Source organism: Eumetopias jubatus, unplaced genomic scaffold (assembly GCF_037043125.1).
Source record: "Eumetopias jubatus isolate StellerSeaLion01/CBP00866 unplaced genomic scaffold, mEumJub1_p1.0 scaffold_3, whole genome shotgun sequence".
Taxonomy (NCBI): domain Eukaryota; kingdom Metazoa; phylum Chordata; class Mammalia; order Carnivora; family Otariidae; genus Eumetopias; species Eumetopias jubatus.
In genome coordinates, this window is record NW_028274809.1 from 113,931,661 (window position 1) to 113,958,384 (window position 26,724).

The 26,724-nt window shown below is 34.5% G+C and overlaps 1 protein-coding gene across 3 annotated transcripts in view; it reads left to right on the top strand.

Moving 5' to 3' along the window:
• Positions 1 to 26,724, top strand: part of RNF17 (ring finger protein 17) — a 138,489-nt gene that overhangs the window by 35,550 nt on the left and 76,215 nt on the right. For all 3 annotated transcript variants that reach the window (XM_088021775.1, XM_028106389.2, XM_028106398.2), the window contains exons 10-16: positions 2,592 to 2,896; positions 4,975 to 5,133; positions 7,238 to 7,427; positions 8,281 to 8,449; positions 10,675 to 10,865; positions 11,728 to 11,869; positions 24,210 to 24,363. In XM_088021775.1, coding sequence (XP_087877901.1) covers positions 2,592 to 2,896; positions 4,975 to 5,133; positions 7,238 to 7,427; positions 8,281 to 8,449; positions 10,675 to 10,865; positions 11,728 to 11,869; positions 24,210 to 24,363 — 1,310 coding nt within the window. The remainder of the gene's footprint in view (positions 1 to 2,591; positions 2,897 to 4,974; positions 5,134 to 7,237; positions 7,428 to 8,280; positions 8,450 to 10,674; positions 10,866 to 11,727; positions 11,870 to 24,209; positions 24,364 to 26,724) is intronic.

Genomic DNA, 26,724 nt, shown 5'->3' on the forward strand with positions numbered 1-26,724 from the left:
AGATATGACAAATGCTAAATAGGGAAAATTGATAAAGCTTATTAATTGTTTGAACTTGATGAATTAGGAAAAGGGAAGCATCCTCAGTGATTTACAGGTCTAGCTTTGGTGGTTAAGTTGATGGATTTTGGTATTATTCACCAATATTGGGAATACAAGGAGAAAATTTAGGAGTGGAGGGCTAGTGGACATGTTGAGTTGTTGTTTACCAGGTATCTGGGGAGAAATATACAGAGAGCAGTTAGCTGTATGTACTAAAACTTGATTCTGGGTATAGGAATAGTCAGAACATAGATGGTTTAGAAACCCCCAAAAAGAAAGTTCATTCACTTGTAGGTGGTATGTCTCCAGGGGAAATCATCCCCCAGGAAGCATCTACATTCCTTACCTTAGGTAACTAACCAGAGTTTGGCCCACAATCTTAAAAGGTCAGGAACAGACACGAGTAGATGCGCTATAAGCCAGGTAAACTCCTACAAGCCAAGTTTACAAAACTGAATGCCAGAATTCCAGTTTAGTCAGAATGCCAGGTTATAAACTTATGGACAAATATAATTGCCACGTGGACTGGAATACTTTTGTTGGCATTCTCTTCAAGCATTCGAACAGGCCTAAGAAGCCAAATTATAAGAAATTGCTTTGTTTGCAGTGTTGTTTGCAATAAAGGGAATAAGATTAATTAAATAGCTTAATAACATTAGGCCTAGATAGTACATTCTTAGTACGTTTCTTACCACCAGAGGAAAGTCCTTGCCAGAGGACTAGAGTACCAGTCCTTTGGCTCAAATCATTTTCCCCCAGATATGGAGCCCTGTTTGTCTTTGTGACTTGACTTTTGTGCTTCCATGGATAACCATCAGCCTTAACTTGAATATGATTACTATCGAATATTTTTAATATCAAAACCTGTTCTGTCTCTTTTAGACTCTGCATTGATCTTGTCTTGATTTTAACGTTAATTCAGAGTAGTCTTAAATTTTTTCCTAGTTTAAAGGGAATGTATCACTACAATCTGCTTCTACTTATTACAGGTGGTAATTAAACAACGGGTTTGCCCAGTAAGAGCGGGTATTGACATAAGTCAAGGACAGTACCCTGGAAAAATACTAAATTTTAAGACCGAGAAATGGTAACCTGCAAAACAAAACTGAGAGGGAGTAGGCAGAGGTTGGAAAACAAACAGGACAAAGTGGTGTTCTGGAAGCCAAAGGAGGAGTTTATGAGACTGGAGTCGATTGACAGTGTTAAATGTCCCAGGTCAAATGAGAGTTGTTATAAAAAGAAATGTCTAGTTTGCAAATTTGGGTACATAGTTGTATCCTCAGAAGGTGTTTGAATTCAACATTTATTTTACTTATGTTCAAAGCATACCTTTTTTGGGGAAGAGACAGATAATATGTGTCATTGCTGAATCTAATTGGCTTTGTTGGTTCTTATTTCTAAAATGCTTCTTAAATGATCTGTGATGAAGTTAAATCCATAATGGGTTAACTAAAAGACAAGCTTTTTGAGACTCAATCTCATTTCTTTGATAGAACTTCTATACTTGTAGATTGATAGCCTAAATCTGTGTGGATACGTGAAGAAGATTAAAAAAAAAATGGAGTAAACTGCATAAAAGTTCAACTGCGGGTTGTGGCTATTGAATAATACCCAAACGATTCAGACTAATGGTGATTTTTAGGCCAGGTGGAGGTTTTTAATGATTTGCTCAGGATTATACCCTTCACTGTTTCCTATACTTTATTTTTAGGCCAGTAAATTAAAAAATAATCATAACATAATTTAAAATCAGACAGCTAAGCCAGATCAAAATGATTTCTTTTGAAAACCTATATCCACTATTCTTTAGGACTGGAAGATTGTGACATGACTGTATCATTTCTTTCTTCAGCTTCTCATTGATTATACCTCTTGTTACCTTTTAAAACCCTTAGGCTTGCCTTAGGGCTGGGAATGGGTAAAAATTTCTACGTAATGGAAATGTTATAAAATTAGATTGTAGTGATGGCTGCACAACTGTAAATTTAGTAAAAATTATTGAATTTTATTCTGTGTAAATTACACATCAGTAAAGCTATTTGGGGTGCCTGGGTGGTGCAGTTGATTGAGCATCCGACTCTTCGTTGCAGCTCAGGTCATGATCTCAGGGTTCTGAGATGGAGCCGCATGTTGGGCTCCACACTCAGCATGGAGTCTGCTAGAGATTCTCTGTCCATCTCCCTCTGCCCCTCCTGCTCATGCTTTCTCTCTGTCTCTAAAATAAATAAATAAATCTTTAAAAAATATAAAGCTATTTAAAAAATACTTCTGAGGCACCTATACAAAACTTTAGCTCTTTATGTGTGTCACAGTATTAACTGTCATGTGGAAAGGAAATGGCTTGAAGGTAGATATAAAAAATTTATGAAAAACTTAAAGTAGCCATATGCCTATTTTTTATTCTTCTCCAAATTTTTATTTAAATTCCAGTTAGTTAACCTGCAGTGTATATTGGTTTCTGGTGTAGAATTTAGTACTTCATCGCTTACATACTGTACCCAGTGCTCATCACAAGTGCCCTCCTTAATACCTATCTATTTTTTAAACAGATGTGATCCCCAAGAAAATGAAATGGGACAGAATGTTCAAAAGAAATATAATCATAAAAAGGAATTTTCTTGTCATACATACCCATTTCGAGAAAAGAAAAAGGTTGACATGTCTATTCTAACTAATGAAACCCCATCACCTTCTTTGCAACGGGAAGCCTGTGATGTACATTTAGAAGCAGAAGACTTCCAGCCACAGAAAGAGGTTGTTCCAACACCATCCCCTAAAACCATTGCTGTTCTGCCTCAAATGGGCTCTAGCCCTGATGTGATAATTGAAGAAATTATTGAGGAAAACATGGAAAGTGAGTGAAAATCCAAAAGCAAGGAAACAATATATCATGTCTGTAATTAGAAACAAAATTAGTCCCTGTACTTAACAGAAACATATTGCTGTTATCTTATACCTCATTATGAGTTAACACTTCATTCCTTGCCCCTACTTTCACATTTTCCAAAGTTAGGATAATTTTTTATTTTTAGTGTAATAATCTAACCTCTGAGATGTAAATTTAATGTTTGGTTTAATTGAGGTATTTGACTTTTTGGTGTTCCACACATAAACCTTGTATAAAAGACAAAAATACAAATAAATAAGATATTTGTAGAGGAATCTCATGGTTTTGTCCTTAAATTTAAGAACAGGTTCTCATAAATCTTTTGAGAGATAATCTGTTATAAAATGAGTTAACGTGAGTATAATAGCATCTATATTGTAACATTTCAATGTATCATAATAGTTTGATTAGATTTACAATGCTGGTATTCTCCCCATTAACTACTACTGTGTAGTTAGTATACTACCAGTCTTCTTTAGGACCATTTTCAAGTTCTGTTTTAGATCTCTTCTGCCCACCACTTCCCAATCTGTTTCATTGGCTGATTCTCCAGAATGGCCTTTTGAATGCAAAAAAAAGCACATTTTTGGTTGTTTCCATTCTGTTATTATTGCTGATATCTCAGTGAGTTAAGAAACCTATCATGACTATATCTACTGATAAAAGAGTCTTCCATTCCAGTATTTTGCCAATCAAGTACAGCTTTTTAAGCAATAGTGTGCCATTGTCAACCTAATAAAACTAGTGCAGTTGCCTTTATTTCCTATTTTGATGAAGCATGCTTCACAGATTATCTTGTGGAAACACCTAGAGATCCAAAAACGTCTTTTCAGAAAAAATCGTCTTTCCCTTTTGGATCAAAAGCAGGTACTTTAACAACTCTGAACTTGATGTTATGAAGTTTGCTCTGTGTAAAGTAACTAATGTAATGTGAAGGCAGTGAATAAAATGAATTTTACTCTTAACTAAAACTTGTTCCTTTTAATCTTACAAGTTTTAGCTGTTATTGGCAAAAATATTTCTGAAATTTGTAACACTTCTCTCAACTGCCTCCCCAGTTACACGTATTTATCTCTTTACCCCATCCTCAATATGGGTATTATTCTTTGTGATCTGTATTGGACAGTTAAAATGATCCATTTGTTTCATTTTTATCATCTGTCTTTACTGTCTGCAATTCCACTCCTATTCTTTGTGTTTTAAATATTTTTAGTAAATAAAACATCTACATTATTCAAAAATTATATATTAAAATAGTGTGAAAATTTTCCCTAACCTGTCCCATTTCATTCAGTCCCTCCCTCTCTTCCAGAGTTTCTTTATGCATATACAAATATATATATATTTTTTGTTTTTGTACACGAAACAAAGCATACCATGCACACTGTTCTGTTCTTTTAATTCCTTTTTTAATATTATATTCTGGACATCTTTTCAGCAGCTACACTTCATTACTGCTATATACAAAAAAATTTTCTCTTTTATTCTAACCTCACCACCTCTGCAACCTCCACCAAAACACACACATCTTCCCCTAAATGGTGCTCAATATATTGGCTTTGCCCAGACATTTTTTCACACTTCTCTAGCCAGATAAGATTTGTATTCAGAGTGTCTGTGAGCTTATTCTTGCTTCTTTGGGTGTAGTATAAACAGGATTTTGGGGATATGCAAGAGATCTACTTATTATCAATAAAGTTCTGAGTTCCAAAATGTTCATAAATAAACCCTGATGTTTTGATATAATGCGGTAGAGTTACAGCATATCTTGACTTTAGAATCCAACTATCAGATGAACTGCAATTCCACCTAACATACTTGGCAAGTAAAATAAAATATTTGCAGTTCAGATTGCTAAAGAATTTAATGTTGAAAGTGGGATCTATTTGTTGGTTACTATTTTGGGTTTGGACTCTTGTGAGACCTAAGTATTCTAGAGTTTTCAGTGCCACAAGACACTTAATATTCTTTAGAGGATTATTACTGTTTTTTTAATTCTTTCCTAACTTATGATTTATTAATGTGGTTTAAATATTCTTATCTAGGTTCTCCTGAGCTAGTTTTTGTAAGCCATGTAATACATCCTTGCCACTTTTACATCCGGAAGTATTCACAAATTAAAGATGCAACAGTACTGGAAAAGAAGGTGAATCAGTTTTGCAATAAGAGTTTACACCTTGATCCTTCAGACATTTTGGAACTAGGTAATGAAATCTTATTCCAAGCTAAAGTATTAAGTTTATTTAATTATTATAGTATTTGACCAATCCACATAGACCTTTTATAATGTAGATTTGTGCTCCAGGCATAAAAGTTTTATAATTATATAACATTTATTTAGGTAAGTTAGCTAAAATATTGACTGCTGAGTGAGGTATATACAAAAACTATTATGGAGTGAAAGTAGTTATTTTTTAAATTACAAAACCCTTCACAGGTTATGCAGTTTGCTCCCTTGTCTCCAGGGAAAACTGGCCTGTAAGATGATTCCTTGTAGTATAACTACAGTCCCTTGCTGTCCACATGTGAATGTTGAAGATGTCATTAAGCACTTAAATGAGGTGCAGGAGGACAGTGGTGTCTATTTCCTAGGGCCACTCAGAGGGTAGTTGGTAAACTTAATCAGCCTATCTTAATTCTAAGGGTATGTGTAATTTGCCATAATTTAGGCTTTTATTGCAAATATTTTCCTTATAACACATTGACTAAATTTGATTTTACTCTGTAATAAGGTGAAGCTATGATTTGTTTGATTTATTAGCAGAGTGAGAAAACTGCTCTGTTAATAGCAATCAATGCCTATACATAATACCAAAAAATATTTATCTGTTTAAGGTTATATAGTAGTTCTTTAAGAATGTGATTAACTCTCAGCTCATCTGTGTGGTATATCCGAATATCCAAAAACTAGGATTATCATATACTTCTGACAAAAATTGATGATAATTTTAAACTTTAGATAACATGAAAATGAATATCTAAGAAAAGTATAGTATTAAACTTAACTTTTATGGCTACAGATATTTCTCTTAAAATTTGATACATGCCCAAAAGGGTTCAATTTAGATACAGAAAATGTTCTAAAAAAGCCACAAAGTCATCCTTTGTTTTAAATTAAGGATAATTATTATTTCAAGGTAAATAAATTTACATGACTTAAATACTCATTTATATTTTGAGAAAGTGACAAGGGGAGAACTGTGATAGGATGCTTTAAGAGGATATCCTCTTGTTCCCTTTTCCTACCTGTGCTCTTCATTATAAAGAGCAAATGTCTTCAGTAGGCTTTTATCTTACCTATTGCAAAAAAGAATGGTTTCATAGCATATAGTTTAAAATTTAGAATATTGGGGTATATCAACATAAGAGAAAGGTTGATGACAATCTTTAGGCCAAATAAACATTTTCATAGAACTAAAAATTAAAAGGTGTCCTAATGTGCCTCTCAGCTATCCTGTTTTTATTTGCATATACAGAGGGGATTTATACAGCATCCTTCTGTATATAATCAGTGGTCAGATCTACCAATTTATCTCTGATAGGTAGCTTAGTTGTTAAGAGAATGGGCTCTAAGACTACCTGGATTCTCCTTGTACCTCTTTGCCTACCTGTATGATGGAAGCCCCATCTCCATAAGGTTGTTGGGTGGAGTAAGTAAATTCAAACATAAAATACGGAGAACATCCCTGAGCTCATAGTAGGCATTCAAATTCAGGCCTCTTTCTTCCTTGACCTTTTTTTCCTGGTTATTAATTTGTAATTCATCTGATCTCTCTGCTGCTAGGTCCTTGGTTCATCTTCCCCTTCTCTGAACTCCACTGTGTATTAATTTAATTTTGGCATGTCACATACTGCCTTTCATTGTTTCTTTGATTCCTCTTTACCAAGAGAAGGTAATCTTTTCTTCCTTTATGTTACCAAAGAATTTTATAAATTTCAGCATGTATATATCTGTACATGTATGCAAAGGGTAGAAAGTCTTTATTGTTGTAAGTACATTTACTTGCCTATATCTTTTCCTTTCTTGAGCTTCTTGATGGCAGGATAGTTTCATTCATCTTTGTTACAGCTCATAAAATATAGGTCCTCAATAAGAGACTGGTAATTTTGTTTTTACCTCCCCATTTAGCTATATAACAGGAACTATCACAATATACTGCCTTCATAGCACTTGACATGTACTATGTCATCAGTAAATAAATGAATTAAAACTTCTTAGTGGTGGAACTAATATATATGTTCATAAATTAGAGCTTATTAGGTATTTTTCTCCATAAACACTAATAATGATTTGTCTTCATTATTTAGGTGCAAGAATATTTGTCAACAGTATTGAAAATGGAATGTGGTGTCGAGGAACTATCACTGAATTAATTCCAATAGAAAGTGAAAATATTAAAAAACTTTGTAGTCCAACCAAATTCTCAGTCCATGAAGTTGCACTAATACAAATATTCATGGTAGATTTTGGAAATTCTGAAGTCCTAATTGTTGCAGGGTATGATATTTTATAGTTATTATGTGTTCCTGGCCTGCTTAGAAACATTTGTTATCAGGGAAGTGAGATACTAAAGAATAAAGGAAATTGGAAAGGAGTAGAAAGGAGTAATTTATCATTCTTTACTTCTAACGCATATACTTTTTATTTTGCTCTATAATTTGTTTTACTAATTACTAAATTAGTCAAGTATTATCATTTATCAGTGTTACTACATGAGGAGCTTGGAAAAGGAGTGGGTTTTGTTGTTTTGGAAAAGGAGCTTTTTGATGTATCCAAACTTAAGTACTTCTCTATGTTGCTTCAAAACGGAATGATGCACAAAAATATTTCTTTTAAATAAAGTATTACAGTTAGCTGCAGGATGATTGAGTAGAATTTTAAATCCGATTTCTATAATTAATGCATATTAAAGTGGCATAGTGTCTAACCCTAGGTACTCAAAAATATTTCCCTCAGTCTTCTAGGAAAATAAAAAATAACAATAAATAATTAAAACTGAAAATGTTTCTATAGTAAGGACCAGTATTAACTACATAGAATGGTCACTATTTAATGGTCATAGCTTTATAAATAAATAGGCATCATTATCCCCTTTAAGTCTAAACTTGAATAGATATATGAAAGACAATTCAGATAAAGTCAATTGAGATTTAATTCTATAGATAAAAGTAGTGTCTGTGCTTATAAAATCTGGATTAAATCTATGTAGTAAGAAAGCATGAATTAGAATACAACTTTCTAGAAGATTTAGCTTAAGGAGAGTATCCTTAGAAATGCATAGCTTTTATGGGGGAAAGCAAGTTTGGGTTTCAAGTATTATTTTCAATAAATATTACTTGAATTCTTTTAGAGTTGGTGATACCCATGCAAGATCAGAACACATTGCTGAGCAGCATATTGTACTAAATGACTTATGCCTAGTTCTAAGGAAGTCTGAACCATATACTGAAGGGCTGCTGAAAGAAATCCAGCCATTAGCACTGCCATGCTCATTGAAAGACATTGTTCCACAGAATACAGTAAGTGAGCGTTAAATTATTTCTTCTTCCGGGGGCTAAATATCTCAATTTTAGCTCTGTATTGCCAGTTAGATTGTAAAGTATAGGTTCAAGACACCAATTCTTTCGGTAAATACATTTTGCATAATAAACTATCACTCCATAATTGGAAACATTCTTAATGGGAAATTGAGTTGAATAAACATATAAGAATGAATAAACGTATACTTGGAATGAGTCCAAGTAAACCACTAAATTTGAGTCACATATGGAGAGAAAAATAAATTTTAAAATACAGTATGGCGTGTGTTTCTGTAAATTTCTTCACTATTTTCATGGCACTTCATTCATTAGTTGTAGCCCATATTGCATTCTGCTTTGTATTATTTATTTATAGTCATTCCCCAGCAAGACTTAAAAACTCTTACAAGACAGGAATTGTGTGTAAGAATATATATTAAATGGTTATGTTATGAAGGCTTTGAAAGAAGGAATCCATGTCTTTGCCTATCATTGTATTCCCAGTGCTTAGCAGATTACCTAGCACATGATAGGCATTTAACAGATATTTGAAAGAATGAGTAAATGAATAAAAAATGTAAAAGGAAACATAAGTATTAGCACTGGTGTTTTCCTCAAAATGGTAAAATTGGTTTAAATTTTGTCTTTTATACTTTTTTGTATTTTCTGAGTAAACTTTACAACCTTTAGAAAGAGGTTTTATTTTTTGTTTTTAAGAAACATGTAGCTTTTAAAAAATTTGAGTATAGTTGGCATACACTGTTACATTAGTTTCAGGTATACCAACATAGTGATTCACCAACTCTGCTGGAGGTATCACAATTCCAGATTTCAAAATATACTACAAAACCAAAGTAATTAAAAAAACCAGTATGGCACTGGCACAAAAATAGACTTATAGATCAATGGAACTGAATAGAGAGCCCAGAAATAAATCCATGCTTATATGATCAATTAATGTATGACAGTGGAGATACAATGGGGAAAAGACCATCTCTTCAGTAAATGGTGCTGGGAAAACTGGACAGCTGCATTGCAGAAGAATGTAACTGGACAACTTTCTTATACCATGCACAAAAAGAAACACAAAATTTCCAAATGTGAGACCTCCTGAAACCATAAAAGTCCTAGATAAAGCATAGACAGTAATCTCTTTGACATCGGCCCTAGCAATATTTTTCTAGATATGTCTCCTCAGGCAAAGGAAATAAAAGCAAAAATAACATATTTGGCACTACACCAAAATAAAAAACTTTTGCACAATGAAGGAAATCATCAACAAAACAAAAAGGCAACCTGCTGAATGGGAGAAGATAGTAACAAATGATATATCTGATAAGGGATTAATATTCAAAATATATAAAGAACTTAACACCAGGAATATGTAGTTTTAACCCTTGAAATTTATTTTAGGTATGGGAAGTTAAAAGTTCAAAGATCAACTTAAAAGTTTTTTTAATGGGTGAATATTTTTTCTTATTTAAGTAGCATATACCTCATATATTCCTAGTTAAATGGAAACTAAGTTAACCAATGATGATTATAAATATCTTGATTGCATCACATGGCTTCCATTATACTTTCAAAATTACCTTTTTTTTTTTTTTCTTAGAGAGAGAGCACAAGCGGGGGCAGGGAGGGGAGAGGAAGAGGGAGAAGCAGACTCTTTGCCAAGCAGGGATCCCGATGTGGGGCTTAATCCCAGGACCCTAGGATCGTGACCTGAGCTGAAGGCAAATGTTTAACCAACTGAGCCACCCAGGCACTTCAAAATTACCTTTTGAATTTGTGTTATTTAAGTGGAAAAATCATATATTTTATTTTAGAATATTTATAATCTTCACCTTAATATTCAGAAGTGAAACTAAATTCTAAAGTACAACAGCTTAATGGACACCTTGAGACTGTTCATAAAAATCAAAGATCTAGGGGCACCTGGCTGGCTCAGTTCGTAGAGCATGTGACTCTTGATCTCGGGGTCATGAGTTCAAACCCCACATTGGTCGTAGAACTCACTAAAAAAAAAAATCATATATTGTACATACATAAACACTGACCTTGGGCTTCTGGCCCTAGCTGTTGTTTAGTATATGTGGTTGAGTCCCTTTGCTCAAGTTTGCAGACTTTGGTTGTAAAATAAATAAAATAAAAGCTAAATCCAGAGTATTGTACCATTAGAGCTAATTGTAATTACTAAGTACATTGGAATTTCATTTTTTCCACAGGATGAAGGCTGGGGAGAAGAAGCTAAAGTAGAATTTTTGAAAATGGTAAATAAGAAGGCCGTTTTAATGAAAGTTTTTAGAGAAGAAGATGGTGTGCTAATTGTAGATCTGCAGAAACCACCAACAAATAAAATAAGCAGTGATATGCCTGTGTCTCTTAGAGATGCATTAGTTTTTATGGAGTTAGCAAGGTAGGTAACTTATTAAATACTTTTGAGATTATAGTTATAAATTGGAGTAACAGTTTATCTTCAGAAACTATGGACTGACTCTAAAGTGAATGTAATCTAAGAGGTTAAAAATATTGCTACCAGAGTTTTCTAAGTACAGTTCTCTGAAAACTGCATTCAGATAATTTAAGAAAATAGAGAAATTAAGGTAACTCAAAAAAAACTATTTGTAGATACTGAACATTTTTTAGACTCTTCATAACTTCACAAACACCTCCACTAGGGTTTTAAGAATTATAGTTTAACAGTTCCTGACTTAAATTTTCTAACCTTTGGAATAAGTTCATAATCACCATTCTGTATTTAATGTATGAATCTAGAATAGATAAAGTTTCTTCCTCCACCCCCATCACTGATGAACAAAGTAAAATGACTAATGATAGAGATAGTGAAAGATACTTTTTGTCCTGAGTGATGAGATGACTCCAGAATTGACCCAAGTAGGTCTCATTGTGGAAAAATAAAAGTAGTATTAGAGCTGGATGGAGTCACAGAGACCCCTCAGGTGGCCTTACTGAGTGCTACCATAGTCCATGGTTGTCAATTCCTGAAAGGAGAGAGACTTTGAGTAGAAGATACAGGCCTGGCTCAAAAATGTCCCAACACAAATTCGAAGGTCAATTATTGATTTTTGAGACTTGACATCTTATTTAACCTGGTTTGATAATTGGAGACAATACCAAGAAATGTATTAGAAAAGAAATTGAAAAGGGAATATTCTTGGTATATAAATCAGTAAGTCCTTTCTTCAGACCAAGCTGCTGAGAGAAGAAAGACTTTAAGAAAATGGTGTGCTTATGCTTTTGATTGTGCTTTTAATCAGGTTTAGGTCGCAATCACCAAGAAGCCCCTCTGAAGAGAATATGACTTTACACTATCACCCACCTGTTTTGCCTAAAGAAATGACAGATGTTTCAGTTATGGTTTGTCATATAAATAGTCCTGCCGATTTCTATCTTCAGTTGGTAAGTATTTAGTATTCCTTTGAGACAAAGTATTTTTTTAAATTTTAAGTAGAAATGTATAATGGAAATGAATACCCAGTATGAATTTTAGAGCAAACAAACCACTGTCAACCTTCCGTAGATTTACGTTTCTTAGCTGCAACTACAAATGAGAAATTCACATGATTCATTGTAAATTGAAGGAACTCTTCATCATGCAAATTAGTGAAATATGGAAGGAAAGGACAGTGAAGGATACCTAATATATGTTTCTTGCCACCTTATGAAATCTAGAGAGTAGGAAAGCACATAGACCTAACATCAGAATACTATGAGAAGGTATCTCATTGTGGTTTTGGGATTTGTATCTCCCTGATGCCAAGTGATGTGGAGCATTTTTTCATGTGTCTGTTGGCCATTTGGATGTCTTCTTTGGAGAAATGTCTATTCTTCTGCCCATTTCTTGATTGGATTATTTGTTCTTTGGGTGTTGAGTTTGGTAAGTTCTTTATAGATTTTGGATACTAGCCCTTTATCTGATAGGTTATTTGCAAAAATCTTCTCCTATTCTGTCAATTGTCTTTTGGTTTTGTTGACTGTTTCCTTTGTTGTGCAAAAGCTTTTTATTTTGAAGGAGTCCCAGTAGTTCATTTTTGCCTTTGGAGACCTGTCTAGCAAGAGTTGCTGCAGCCAAAGTCAAAGAGGTTTCTGCCTGTGTTTTCCTCTAGGATTTTGGTGGATTCCTGTCTCACATTTAGGTCTTTCATCCATTTTGAGTCTGTTTTTGTGTATGGTGTAAGTAAATGGTCCAGTTTCATTCTTCTGCTTGTGGCTGTCCAATTTTCCCAACACCATTTGTTGAAGAGACTGTCCTTTTTCCATTGGATATTCTTTCCTTTGTCAAAGATTAGTTGACCATAGAGTAGAGGGTCCATTTCTGGGTTTTCTATTCTGATCTATGTGTCTGTTTTTGTGCCAGTACCGTACTGTCTTGATGATTACAGCTTTGTTATAGACCACCTCACACCAGTCAGAATGGCTAAAATTAACAAGTCAGGAAACGACAGATGTTGGCGGGGAACTCTTTTATGCTGTTGGTGGGAATGCAAGCTGGTGCATCCATTGTGGAAAACAAATATGGAGGTTCCTCAAAAAGTTGAAAATAGAGCTACCCTGTTACCCAGCAATTGCACTACTGGGTATTTACCCCAAAGATACAAATGTAGTGATCTGAAGGGGCACCTGCACCCCAGTGTTTATAGCAGCAACGTCCACAATAGCCTAACTATGGAAAGAACCCAGATGTCCATCCACAGATGAATGGATAAAGAAGATGTGATATATATACACACAATGGGATATTACTCAGCCATCAAAAAAAATGATAGCTTGCCATTTGCAGCAATGTGGATGGAACTAGAGGGTATTATGCTAAGTGAAATAAGTCAGAGAAAGACAAGTATCATGATTTCACGGATATGTGGAATTTAAGAACAAAACAGGAGCATAGGGCAAGAGGGAAAAATAAGATGAAATCAGGGATGAAATCATAGGAAACAAACTGAGGGTTGCTGGAGGGGAAGGGGGTAGGGTAACTGGGTGATGGACAATAAGGAGAGTGTGTGATGTAATGAGCCCTGGGTATTATATAAGACTGATGAATCACAGGCCTGTACCTCTGAAACCAATAATACATTATATGTTAATTGAATTTAAATTAAATGTTTAAAAAAGAATACTGTGAGAAAACCTGTTTCTGACAGTGGACGTCTGAGACTTTACACATTATTACTAGGTAATTTTCTGAATTTGAACACAAAATAAATTCAGATCAAAGGCATTTCATATTAAATTTTGGATGTGGACTGATGGGTTTGTTTAGATAGCTACTAACAATGAGTTCATCCTTCGCGATCTCTTCGTGTCTGTGCGTCATATGAATTAACTCATTCTAAAGGCCATAATGAGTGAATAATTCATTAATCTTCACAACAGTCCTATGAAAAAAATAATAGTATTTTCATGTAGATACGAGACTCTAGCCAAAGGGATAAAGCAACTTGCCTGAGGTCACACAGCTACAGAATGGAAGAGCCAGGATTGAACTGGGCAGTGTAACTTCATTCAGAGCCTGTCATCTTAAGCACTGTACCACACTATAAGGGCTCCCCAGATAAGTTGTGGAAGTCTGCTTATTTGGCACTAAGTAAGGACTTGCATATATTTCTTTCACTGAATTTTTTTACAGTGCCTTTTATTTAAATTGAAGTAAAACATATATAAAATGTTTTATATCTCATTTTAACCATTAAATGCACAGTTCAGTACCATTAAATACACTCAGTGTTGTACAACCATTGCCATTATTCATCTCTAGAACTGTTCATTATCCCAAACAGCTCTGTAACCATTAAACAACAATTCCCCATTCCCCCCCACCCACAGCCTCTCATAACCTATCCTACTTTCTTTTTCTGTGAATTTATTCTAGGTACCTCTTAAGTGGAAACAATATTTGTGTCTGCCTTATTTCACTTAGCATAATATTTACATATTGTAGCATGTATTAGAACTTCATTCTTTTCATGACTAATATTTCATTGTATGTATATACTATATTTTGTTTACCCATTCATCTGTTGATGGACACTTGGATTGTTTAAACCTTTTGGCTATTGTGAATATTGTTGCTATAAGCATGGGGGTACAAGTGTCTATTTGGGTCTCTGCTTTCATTGAAAGTTCTTTTGGGTATATACCTAGCTCTGGAATTGCTGGCTAATATTATAATTCTGTTTAACTTTTTGAAGAACTACCAAACTGTTTTCCACAGTGCCGCACCATTTTGTATTTCCATTAACATAAGAGTTTCAGTTTTTCCACATCCTCACCAACACTTTTTTTTTTTTAAATAGCCATTTTAAGGGTATGAATTTGTATATCATTATGGATTTGATTTGCATTTTCCGCATGGCTAGTATTGAATACATTTTTTTTCACGTGTGTATTTATTAGTCATTTATAAAATGTCTTTGGAGAAATACCTATTCCAGTCCTTTCACCAGTTTTGAATTGGATTATTTTATATCAATCCTTTATCAGATATATAATTTTCAGATACTTTCTCCCATTCTGTGGGTTGCCTTTTTACTCTCTTGATAGCATTCTTTGATCCACAAAAGTTTTTAACTTGATAAAGCCCAGTTTATTTTTTCTTTTGTTGCCTGTGCTTTCATAGCCAAGAAATCATTGCTGAATCTAACATTATGAAGTTTTTCCCCTATGTTTTCTTCTAAGAGTTTTATAGTTTTAGCTCTTACATTTTGGTCTTTGATTCATTTTGAGTTAATTTTTGTATATGGTATGAGAGAAGGGTCCAGTTTCATTCTTTTCCATGTGAATTGTCCACTTTTCTCAGCACCATTTGTTGAAAAGATGGTCTTTGCTCCATTGAATGGTCTGGGCATACTTGTCAATAATTAGTTAACCATATATGTGAAGGTTTATTTATGGGATGTCTATTTTATTCCATCGGTCTGTCTATCCTTATGCCAGTAGCACACTGTTTTGATTACTAAAGCTTTGTAGCAAGTTTTGAAATCAGGATATATGAGCCCTCAACTTTGTTCTTTTTCAAGATTGTTTTGGCAGTTTGGGGTCCCCTGAGATTTCATATGACTTTGAGAATGGGTTTTTCTATTCTGCCTGAAACATCATTGAAATTTTAATAGGGATTGCATTGAATTGTAGATTGTTTTGGGTAGTATTGTCAACAGTATTCGGTCTTCCAGTCCATGAATGTGGAATGTCTTTCCTCTTATTTTATCTTCTTTCATTTCTTTCAGCAGTCTAATATGGTATATAAGTATACGAGTCTGTTACTTCCTTGTTTAAGTTTATTCCTAAGTGTATTCTTTTTTTTATGGTATTGTAGAAGGAATTGTTACTTTCCGGTTTAGATTGTTAATTACTGCTTTGTAAAACATAACTGATTTTTCTGTCTTGATTTTAGATCCTTATAATAACTTCACTAACAGGTTTTTTTGGTGAGCTTTTTAGAGTTTTATACATTATAAAATTATGTCAGCTGCAAAAAGATAATTTTATTTCTGACAATTGGAATGCCTTTTCTTTTTCTTATTTAATGGCTCTGGCTATGAGTTCCAATATCTTGTTGAGTAGAAGTAGAAAACGCATCTTTTTCTTCTGTCTGAGGAGGAAAAAGGATTTCTATTTTACCATTGACTATGGTATCTCTGGGTTTTTCCCACATGGCCTTTATCATGTTGAAGAAGGTTCCTAGGAATAGTTTATTGAGTGTTTTTATCAGAAAAGAATGTTTAGTGTTGTCAAATACAGTTTTGCATCATTTGATATCGTGGTTTTTATTTTTCCTTCATTCTGTTGATGTGTACTGCATTGTTTTTATTTTATATTTTAAACCACCATTGCATTCCAGGAATCAGTCCCCCTAGATCATGATACATAATCCTTCTAATGTTACACTGAATTTGGTTTGTAAGTATTCCGTTGAGGATTTTTGTGTCAGTGTTCCTAAGTGATACTAGTCTGTAGTTTTCTTGCCCTGTCTTTGTATGGCTTTAGTTTCAGGTAATGTTGACCTCTTAAAATGAGTCTATCTTTTTTGGCCAAGAAGGGATAGTGTTCTTTTTTTAGGTTTTTATGTAAACTCCAGTTAATTAACATACAATGTAATATTAGTTTCAGGTGTACAATATAGTGATTCAGCATTTCCATACATCATCCGGGGCTCATCACAAGTGCACTCTTAATCCTCATCACCTATTTCACCCATCCCCCCACCCACCTCCCTTCTGGTGACCATCAGTTTGGTAGAATTCATCAGTGAAGCTGTGTGATCCAGGGCTTTTATTTATTGGAAGTTTTTGATTACTGATTCAGTCTCCTTGCTAGATACAAGTCTGCTTAGATTTTTCTTTTCATGATTCAGTCTTGGTAGGTGTGTGTTTCTAATTATAGTAGACTCTTCTAATCCTTTGTATTTATTAAAATAAGTAGGAATTCCCTCACTTTCTTTGACTTTAGTAATTTGTGGTTTTTTTTCCTTAGTCTAGTTAATGGTTTGTCAATTTTGTTAATCTTTTCAAAAACCAACCTTTGTTTTTTTTACCCATTGTATTTCTGTTTTCTATCAAAGCACTACTCTTTATTCTTCCTTCTGCTAGTTTGGGGTTTATTTTGCTTTTATTTCCCTAAGTTTTATGGTTAGTTTATTTATGATCTTTTTTTTCTTTACTGTATGCATTTATACTATACAGTTCCCTCTTAGCACTACTTTTGCTTCATCCCATGAGTTTGTTGTGAATTTTTTAGTTTTCTCTTAATTTCTAGTCTACTTCCATTGTGATTAGGAAAGACACTTTGTGTGTTTTCAGTCTTTTAAAATTTACTGAGGCTTGTTTCATAGCCTAACATATTGTTTATCCTAGAATGTTCCATGTGCACTTGAGAAAAAATGTATTCTGCTCTTGGCTTGAATGTTCTGTATATGTCTGTTACATGTAACTGATTTGTACTGTTGTTCAAGTAATCTATTTTCTTCTTGACATTCTTTGTAGTTCTGTTTTTGAAAATGGAGCACTAAAGTCTCCTTTTATTAAAGCACTGTCTCCCTTCGATTCTCTCAATGTTTGCATCCTATATTTTGGGGCACTGATGTTTGGTGCATATGTATTTGTAATTGTTACATCTTATTGGTGAATTGACTCTCTTATCAATGTATAATGTCATTCTTTGTTTCTTGTAATATTATCTGACTTAAAGTCTATTTTGTCTGATAATAGCATAGCCAGTCCAGTTCTCTCTTGGTTACTTTTTGCATGGAATGCATTTTCCAATTTTTCACTTTTAACCTGTGTATGTTTTTGGATCTAAAGTGAATATCTTATAAATAGCATATAGTTGGGCCATTTTTTTAAAATCCATTCTGCCAATCTTTGCCTTTTAATTGGAGTGTTTAAACCATTTTAAAGTACTTATTAGGGGCACCTGGGTAGCTCAGTCGGTTAAGTGTCTGCCTTCGGCTCAGGTCGTGATCCGAGGATCCTGGGATTGAGCCCTGCATCAGGCTGCTCCTTGCTCAGCAGGGAGCATGCCTCTCCCTCTCCCTCTGCCTGCTGCTCCCCTGCTTGTGCTCTCTCTCTGAAATGAATAAATCTTTAAAAAAAAAATAATAAAGGACCTATTACTAGGAAAGGCTTCTGCCATTTTGCTATTTTCTGTATATCTTATAGCTTTTTTGTCTCTCATTTCCTGTATTACTTCCCTCTTTTGTGTTTAGTTGTTTTTTGGTAATGTCATTTTTTAATATTTTTGAAAAACATTGTCATAAAAACATAATAAAATTTACCATCTAACCATTTTTAAATGTATAGTTCAGTAGTGTTAACTGTACTCACATTGTTGTGCAACAGATCTATAGAACTTTTTCATCTTGCAGAACTGAAATTCTGCATCTCTTGAACAAACACTCTGCATTTTCCCCTACCCCAACCACTGACAACCACAGTTCTATGAATTTCACTATTTTGATACTTCGTATAAATGGAATCATTCAGTGTTTCTTTGTGTGGCTGGCTCACTTCATTAGCATAATGCCCTCAAGGTTCATATTGTTGTGTGAGAAGATTTCCTTCTTTAAAGCTAATATTCCATTGTAAGTATATATCACATTTTATTAGTCCATTCATCCATCAGTGGACATTTGGTTCGCTTCTACCTCTTGGCTATTGTGAATGATGCTGCAGGGAACATGGGTGTGCAAATATTGTGGTTTCATGTTTTGATTACCTTATTTACTCTTGTATATATCTAAGTTTTTTATCATTACCATAGGGTTTACATATATCCTAAAGTTAACAATTAATATGAATTTATACCAACTTTAATTGCACAAAAACTCTATTCCTATGCAGCTCCATTCCCCTTTTATATTATTGATGTCACAAATTAACCTTTCAGTAACATAGATTTATAATTTTATGAATTTATCTTTTAAATCCTAAAGAAATAGATATTATCCTGTAGAAATAAAAGTGAAGTTACAAACGAGAATTAAAATAATACTGGCTTTCATATTTGTCCTTCTATTTACCTGAACCACAGATCTTCATATTGACTTGTGACTCTGAGTTACACTCTGGCATTCTTTTATTTCTACATGAAGGACTCCCTTTTGTGGCAGTGAACTCCCTCACGATCTTTACCACTAATTGACTTCTGTTTCATTACCCCACTCTCCTCGTCTTTCTTCACATGGCATTTTCTTTGTACTTGTCTGTCTCAGTTTTTTTAGTAAGGACACCAGTCATATGGAATAAAGTCTTAGTGCCTAAGACTTTATTTTACCTTGATAACCTCTGTAAAACCCAATTTTCAAATAAGGTTGCATTCTGAGGTACTTTGGGGTTAGAACTCCAACATATGTTTTGGGGAGGACACTGTTTGCAAAGCAGTCTACTCTCTGCTCTATCAGAAATGCATGTACTTCCCATAGGCCAAATACATTCACCCCATTCCAATCATTACAGCATCAATTCTGAGTCCAAAATCTTATATATAAATATCATCAACCAAAAGTCTCAAATCTCATAGTCTAATGCAAGTACAGGTTAAGACTAGGGTATTACTCAAGCTGGAGCAAAATTCTTCTCTATCTCTGAATATGTGAGACCAGACAAACCTAAAACCTAGCAGGACAAATTCTATTAGATTCTTATGACTTGAGAATCATCTTCAATGGCTGGATGCTCCACCCTCCAGTCCTACTAGGGTGGTGGCCTTGCCCCCTTAGCCCTGAAAGCAGCCTCACCTGTTGGAATTGAGGGGTTGTCCTCATGCTCTGGAACCCAGGAGGCTGCACCTCCTGGAACAGAGGATGAGACAGTCCTGCCTCTCAGGCCTGTGCTCTCTGGGCTCCTGGTGGCAGTGGCAGACACACCAGCCTCTGAACCACCTTCAGGGTCATTATTCCTTTTTCTTGAAAGATAACACATGTTCAGGGCTGATAGCCCTGTCAGCTCACTTCCTCCCTATAAAATCCCACAAGTCCAACAGCCTTCCTTCTTCCCATCTCTGTCCCCTTAAGTTCAAGCTGGTAGTGTTTCTACGAAGATGATTGATTGGATCCACAAGTCACTTGCCCATAATCTCTTCAGCAGTGTCCAACCACACCCTTGGTGTCCTAAGTATACATTCTCATTGTTTACAATATGGATAAACTGAGAATTTTATAAATTCTTCAAGTTCTGGTTCCTTTATGTTTGGCAATTCCTTCTATATCTCTGTCTTCTCATGTTTTATTATAAACAACAAGGAGAAACCAAGCTGCACATTCAACATTTTGCTTAGAGATCTCCTCAGCTAAATATTAACATTCTACTTTCTGTCCAACAGAACAAAATTCAGCCACTTCTCTACCACTTTATATCAAGGATTTCCTTTCTTCCAGTTTCTAATAACATGTTCCTCATTTCTGTCTGAGATGTCACCAGAAACACCTTTAACATTCATATTTCTACCAAAATTCTTTTCAAGGCAGTCTGGACTTTTTCCATTCAAGCACCTCAAAACTTCTCCTCTGCCCATTACCTAATTCCAAAGTCACACACACATCTTAAGTATTTGTTACAGCAACACCCTACTTCTCAAAACCAAAATGTGTATTCATTTCCTGGGACTGCAATAACAAAGTTACACAAATTAAGTGACTTAAAGAACATAAATTTATTGTCCCATAGTTCTGGAATTTAGAAGTGTGAGATCAAGGTATCAGTAGGGTATTTTCCTTCTTAGGACTGTGAGTGATAATCTCTTCCATTCCTTTCTCCTACTTTCTGGTGGTTAGCTGGAAATTTTGGGTGGTCTTTAACTTCTGCTGCATCACCCTAATCTCTGCCTTCATCTTCACATGCATTCTCCTGTGTTTGTCTCTGTGCGAAATCTTCTCCTTTTAATAACACCAATCATATTAAGGCCTACCCTAATGACCTCATTTTAACTTGATTATCTGTTAAGACTCTGTCTCCAGGGGGTGCCTGGGTGGCTCAGTCATTAAGCGTCTGCCTTCGGCTCAGGTCATTATCCTAGGGTCCTGGAATCAAGCCCCACATTGGGCTCCCTGCTCAGCGGGAAACCTGCTTCTCCCTCTCCCACTCCCCCTGCTTGTGTTCCTGCTTGCTCTGTCTGTCTCTGTCAAATAAATAAAGTCTTTAAAAATTAAAAAAAAAAACTCTCCAAATAAGGTCACATTCTCAGGTTATGACTCCAACATATCCTGGAGGTACAAGTCAACTCATAACATTGACCTTTTTGGATTTGTGGATTCGTGTATGTCATCAAATTTGGGCCATTTTCAGCCATTATGTCTTCAAATAATCTTTCAGCTCCTTTCTCTCTCCTTCTGGAACTCCTGTAATGTGTATATTACTATGTCTAATGGTGCCCTTGGTCTCTGTTCAAGTCCCTTAGCCTCTCTTCCCTTCACTCTTTCTTTTCCCCTCTTAATGATTTCAGTTGTCCTATCTTCAAGTTCACTGATCCTTTCTTATGCTTGTTTCAGATATGCTGTTGAATCTCTCTGGTGTATTTTTCACTTCAGTCATTTTACTTTTCAGCTCCAGAATTTGTTTGATTCCTTTTTATAATTTCTGTATCTTTGTTGGTATTTTCATTTTGGTACTTTATTGTTTTCCTGGTTTCCTCTAGTTCTTTATTCTTTGAACATATTTAAGACAGATGTTCTGAAGTCTTTGTCTAGTATGTCCTTTGGGCTTCCTCAAGGGTGGTTTCTGTTTTGTTCCTGTGAATGAGCCATGTTTTCCTTTTTCTTTGTATTTCTTCTGATTTTTTGTTGAAAACTGGTCATTTGACTATTATAATGTGGTAACTCTGAAAAATAAGATCCCCACCTCCCTGGGATTTGCTGGATTTTCTTATTGTTTAAGACTGCAGTGGTTGGTTAGTTTTGAGACTTTTTCAAACTATTTTTGCAAAGACTGTTCCTTGCATGTGATCACTGAAGTCTCTGTTCCTTTAGCTTGTGTTCAGCAAATGTTTTGACAGAGATTTATCTGAATGCCAGGAGCTTGATTGGGTGTTTCTTGGTTACTATAAACCTTTGACTTTTCCATAGTTCTGACAAAGTTCATATGGCTTCTCTCTCTTTTTTTTTTCCCCCCAATGTTTCTGTGGGGGAACGAGAGCTTGGAGCTTCCTAGTCTGCTATTTTGCTGATGTCATTCCTCTGTTGAATTTTTCACTGTTCACTTTGGATGGAAGAATATGAATAAAACCTACTTAGAAATAAAAATTTTAAAAATTTGAAGTTTTTAAAGTAATTTAAATGAAATAAAAGACAGATTCACAAAATTTCTGCTTGCATTATAATACTTAAAAAAGAAAAACTTCATTTTTTGCCATTTGAAATAGATTTTAAAATATTTTTTAACTTTAAGAATTGGTATTTAGAGAGATAATCAGACATCCTTGGTGTTTTGGGATTTTTTTTTTTTTTTTTGGTGGGGGAACAATGTTCTAGGTACTCTAGGAACTTTAAGAACTTAAGTAACCAAATAGTCTTATTTATTAATAAGGGAAATCTCTAGTTTATTCACTATAGTGTAGTCATTTCACAAACTCTACTGAAATTACTGATTTAAAGAATGATCAATTCACTTTAAAACCATCTGATGGAAGGTTGATGGGAAACTGGACATTCATATGCCAGAGTATTATTAAATGAATTGGTGGATACAAGGGTAAAAACACAGCTGTACAATAGAGGGATCAGAATCATCACCCCAATCTGTAGGTGAATCTTAGCATGTTAATATTGAGTCAGTAATATTGTCTTTTGATGTATTGTAACCTAAGTACACTTAAGATGTATTCTGGCCAAGAAAGGTTTGAATCCACCAAACCTATAGATATAACTTCTGGCTTTGGGGAAATTTCAGGAGACAGACCCCACCTAATGAGGGAACAAGCTAAATAATAGCATGAGGATGTAACCATATAAATCCAGAAGATGGGGCATTCTGCAGAAAAATAGCAGTCTCTCTTCAGCAAGACCTAGTCATTAAAAAAAAAAAAAAGAGGACTACACTAGATCCTAAAAGATTTATTGAGATAACTAGATATAATGTGTAGTCTTGAATTTGATACTGGTTTGGGCCAGTTAGGGATATCTAAACATGGTCTAAAAGTACTAATAGGAATACTTACTGAAACAAAAGTGAGAATTGATGGAAAATGCAAATTATCACACTGTAATCAAATTGCAAGTAAGAGATCATCTCATTTTTGTTTTAAAAAATATGGAAAGTTTGTGTGTGTATAAGAAAGGGATCTGGAACAACAAATGTTGACAAGGATGTGGAGAAAGGAGAACTGTTCCTCTTACACTGTTGGTGGGAATGCAAGCTGGTACAGCCACTCTGAAAAACATTATGGAGGTTCCTCAAGAAGTTAAAAATAGAGCTGAGCTACACTGTGACCCAGCAATTGCACTACTGAGTATTTACCCCAAAGACACAGATGTAGTGAAAAGAAGGGGCACATGCACCCCAGTGTTCATAGAAGCAATGTCCACAATAGCCAAACTGTGGAAGGAGCTGAGGTATCCTTTGGCAGATGAATGGATAAAGAACATGTGATTCATATATATAATGGAATATTACTCAGCCATCAGAAAGGATGAATACCTACCGTTTGCATCAACATGGATGGAACTGGGGGGTATTATGCTAAGTGAAATAAGCCAAGCAGAAAAAGACCATGCTCGTATGGTTTCACTCATATGTGGAATATAAGAAATAGCGTAGAGGATCATAGGGGAGGGGAGGGAAAACTGGGAAGAAATCAAAGAGGGAGACAAACCATGAGAGACTCTTAACTATAGGATACAAACTGAGGGTTGTAAAAAGGTAGGTGAGTGGGAAGATGGGGTAACTGGGTGATGGGCATTAAGGAGGGTGTGTGATGGGATGAGCACTGGGTGTTATATGCAACTAATAAATCATTGAACACTACATCAAATACTCATGATGTACTATATTTTGGCTATAGAATTTAAATTTAAAAAAAGGGATCTGGAAGGATATACACTTAAGATATCTGGAGAAATGTGATTTTTAAAAAATTTTGTTGTGTCCATATTTGCTAATTTTATATACTGCTGTAATAAAATATTTCAAATATAAATCACATTAACAATTGATTTGTCTGAGTCCAGTAATTTTATAAGCAGTGCTTATCCTACATGCCACATTTAAATTTTGTTTCTTTGAAACTATAGTGTTTTAATCCCTTTATTTCTTAGATAGAGAGCCTGGATTTTTTATTTTTGCTAAAGACAATTGAGGAGTTCTATAAAAGTGAAGATGGAGAAAATCTGGAAATCCTCTGTCCAGTTCAAGGTCAAGCCTGTGTAGCTAAATTTGAAGATGGAGTTTGGTACCGAGCAAAAGTTATTGGTAGGAAATTGCATTCTATTTCTACAGGGAAATGTTATGCTTAAAAATTGAAACCATTTGAGTTGGTACACATTAAATCATGGAAGTGATATTATTTGATCTTTGCTCAGTTGTCTTTACAAAGCTAGTGGTAATGTTGGGAGGTGAATCTCTGAGTCCTTAGATTTTGAATTGACTAGGACTTAACTATTTTTATTGTTGTTTTCTAATGTCTGCCTTATTTAAAAAGTTAAATGGTGCTAAACAACTTATACTGCACTCCTGAAAGGCAAATATTTTAGGGTTGTCTGGCTGGCTCAGTTGTAAGAGCATGCAACTCTTGATCTCAGGGTTGTGAGTTTGAGCTTCATGTGGGGTGTAGACATTACTTAAAAAATACTTCAAATTCTTTCAGCTGTTGCTTTTGGTATTTACTTGTGTTATTTCTTCTAAATATGTAATACTTTGTTGATATTTTACTCTTAGATATTATCTATTCTTATTTTTTTATTGTGTTATGTTATCTATTCTTATTATGGTAGATAGCAGTTTTAGATTTCTTCTAGCTCTTTTATGCCCTCCCCACCCCATCCCCATAGCTGTATCACAATTTTAGTTAATCCATATTCAATATAAATATTTTCACTAAGTCATTAAGAATACTTTATTTCCATTTCAAGTTAATGCATCAAATTTTCTCTTTATTTTCTTTAATTTATGGCTACATTTTCCTAATTGTTCAAAACAATTTTCCACATGATTGACTTTTCAGGTAATGTTAGTTTTTTTTTATTTCCTAGCAGTGAAAGCATCCTTCTATCTTCTCCAATTAGACTGCTAGTCCTCTAAGCTTATTAGACTTTTGTTATTCAGGGAATTTATTTCACTTGGCAATATACTTGTTTTCCTGTATTGATCCCTTGTTTTATGGATCCCATGTTTACCTCTTCAGTTTATTCCCCTATTTTTGGGGAGCATCTTCTAATTGTTTCCTCAGAATAAATGGAGGTAAATTTTGAGACCTTTCATGTCTTCTGACTCTACTCTCATACATGATTGATAATTTGGATAAAAAATGTTCTTTAAATTTTATCTCCTGTCCATTTGTTTGTTTTGTCTAAAACTATATCTCCATTCAGAGACTTGAAGAATGATAAGAATGTAATGCCATTAGTACAGTTAAGAATATCCTTCTAGCATGAGAATTCCAGTGGAAGTGTGGAGGGATTCCCTCACCTTCTTAGACTTATGGTAACATGTGTCTTCTCAATTACTTCAGATACCAGTTATCACATGGCCTAAGTTGCTTGAAGTATCTTCTTGAGTACCAGTGTTGTTCCATCTGCTTCCACTTCTGCTAAGGAGCAGAGAATGCCTGTACTTTCTCCATCTTTGAAATATATATACTGTACTACTCTTTAAATTTGAAAATGATGGCAATTATGCATAGGTGTGCTAAGAGGCTAAAGTCAACCATGTATTTTGAGTATTTTCAAAAAGGTCAATGTGATAGATTTTTATTCAAACTTCCATGTGTTTGAACTTTGGTATCTGGTAAAATATAGAGACTAGATTGACATAGAAGTCTGTCTCTGCTTATTTTTCACAATATCCCCCCAAATAATTTTTTTTAATTTCAGTTAAGTATCATCATATGAATGAATCTTTAGTTTGATTATTAAATCTTTTGCCTTCATCACCTGTCTTGACTAACAGTAAACATTTATTAAATGCATGCTTACTTCGGTGCTTTGCAAATTATTTTAAATAGGTGAATCCTCAAAAAAAAAAAGTCTTGTGAGATTGGATTCTATGGGTATGCCAATTTTTACAAATGAAATAATGAGGCTTAGAAAAAGGAACTTGCTCAGAGTAATATTTTAGAAAGAGTGATTAGCTTGCTTAGAGTCACATGGAATTTGACTGGATTCTGACCCAGTCAGTCTTAATGCCTAACTTTTAACTTTTAGGCCACAGCAGCTAGCATTTGATAGCTATGTTGTTATCCTGATTATGATTGTCCTTTGGATATCTTAAAATTGTTAATTTCTCATTCACCAAATGAACAACTATGCCTTATGTTGATTTTTGTAAGTCCACATATGAGAAATATTTTTATATTAAAAAAAGTGTCCTGGGTGGCTCAGTCATTAAGTGTCTGCCTTCGGCTCAGGTCATGATCCCAGGGTCCTGGGATCGAGCCCCGCATCGGGCTCCCTGCTCAGCAGGAAACCTGCTTCTCCCTCTCCCACTCCACCTGCTTGTGTTCCCTCTCTCGCTGTGTGTCTGTCTGTCAAATAAATAAAATCTTTAAAAAAAAAAGTATTAAGTTTATATGTTGATCATAAAAGTATTCTAACATAGTTGACTGTCAATCTAAAT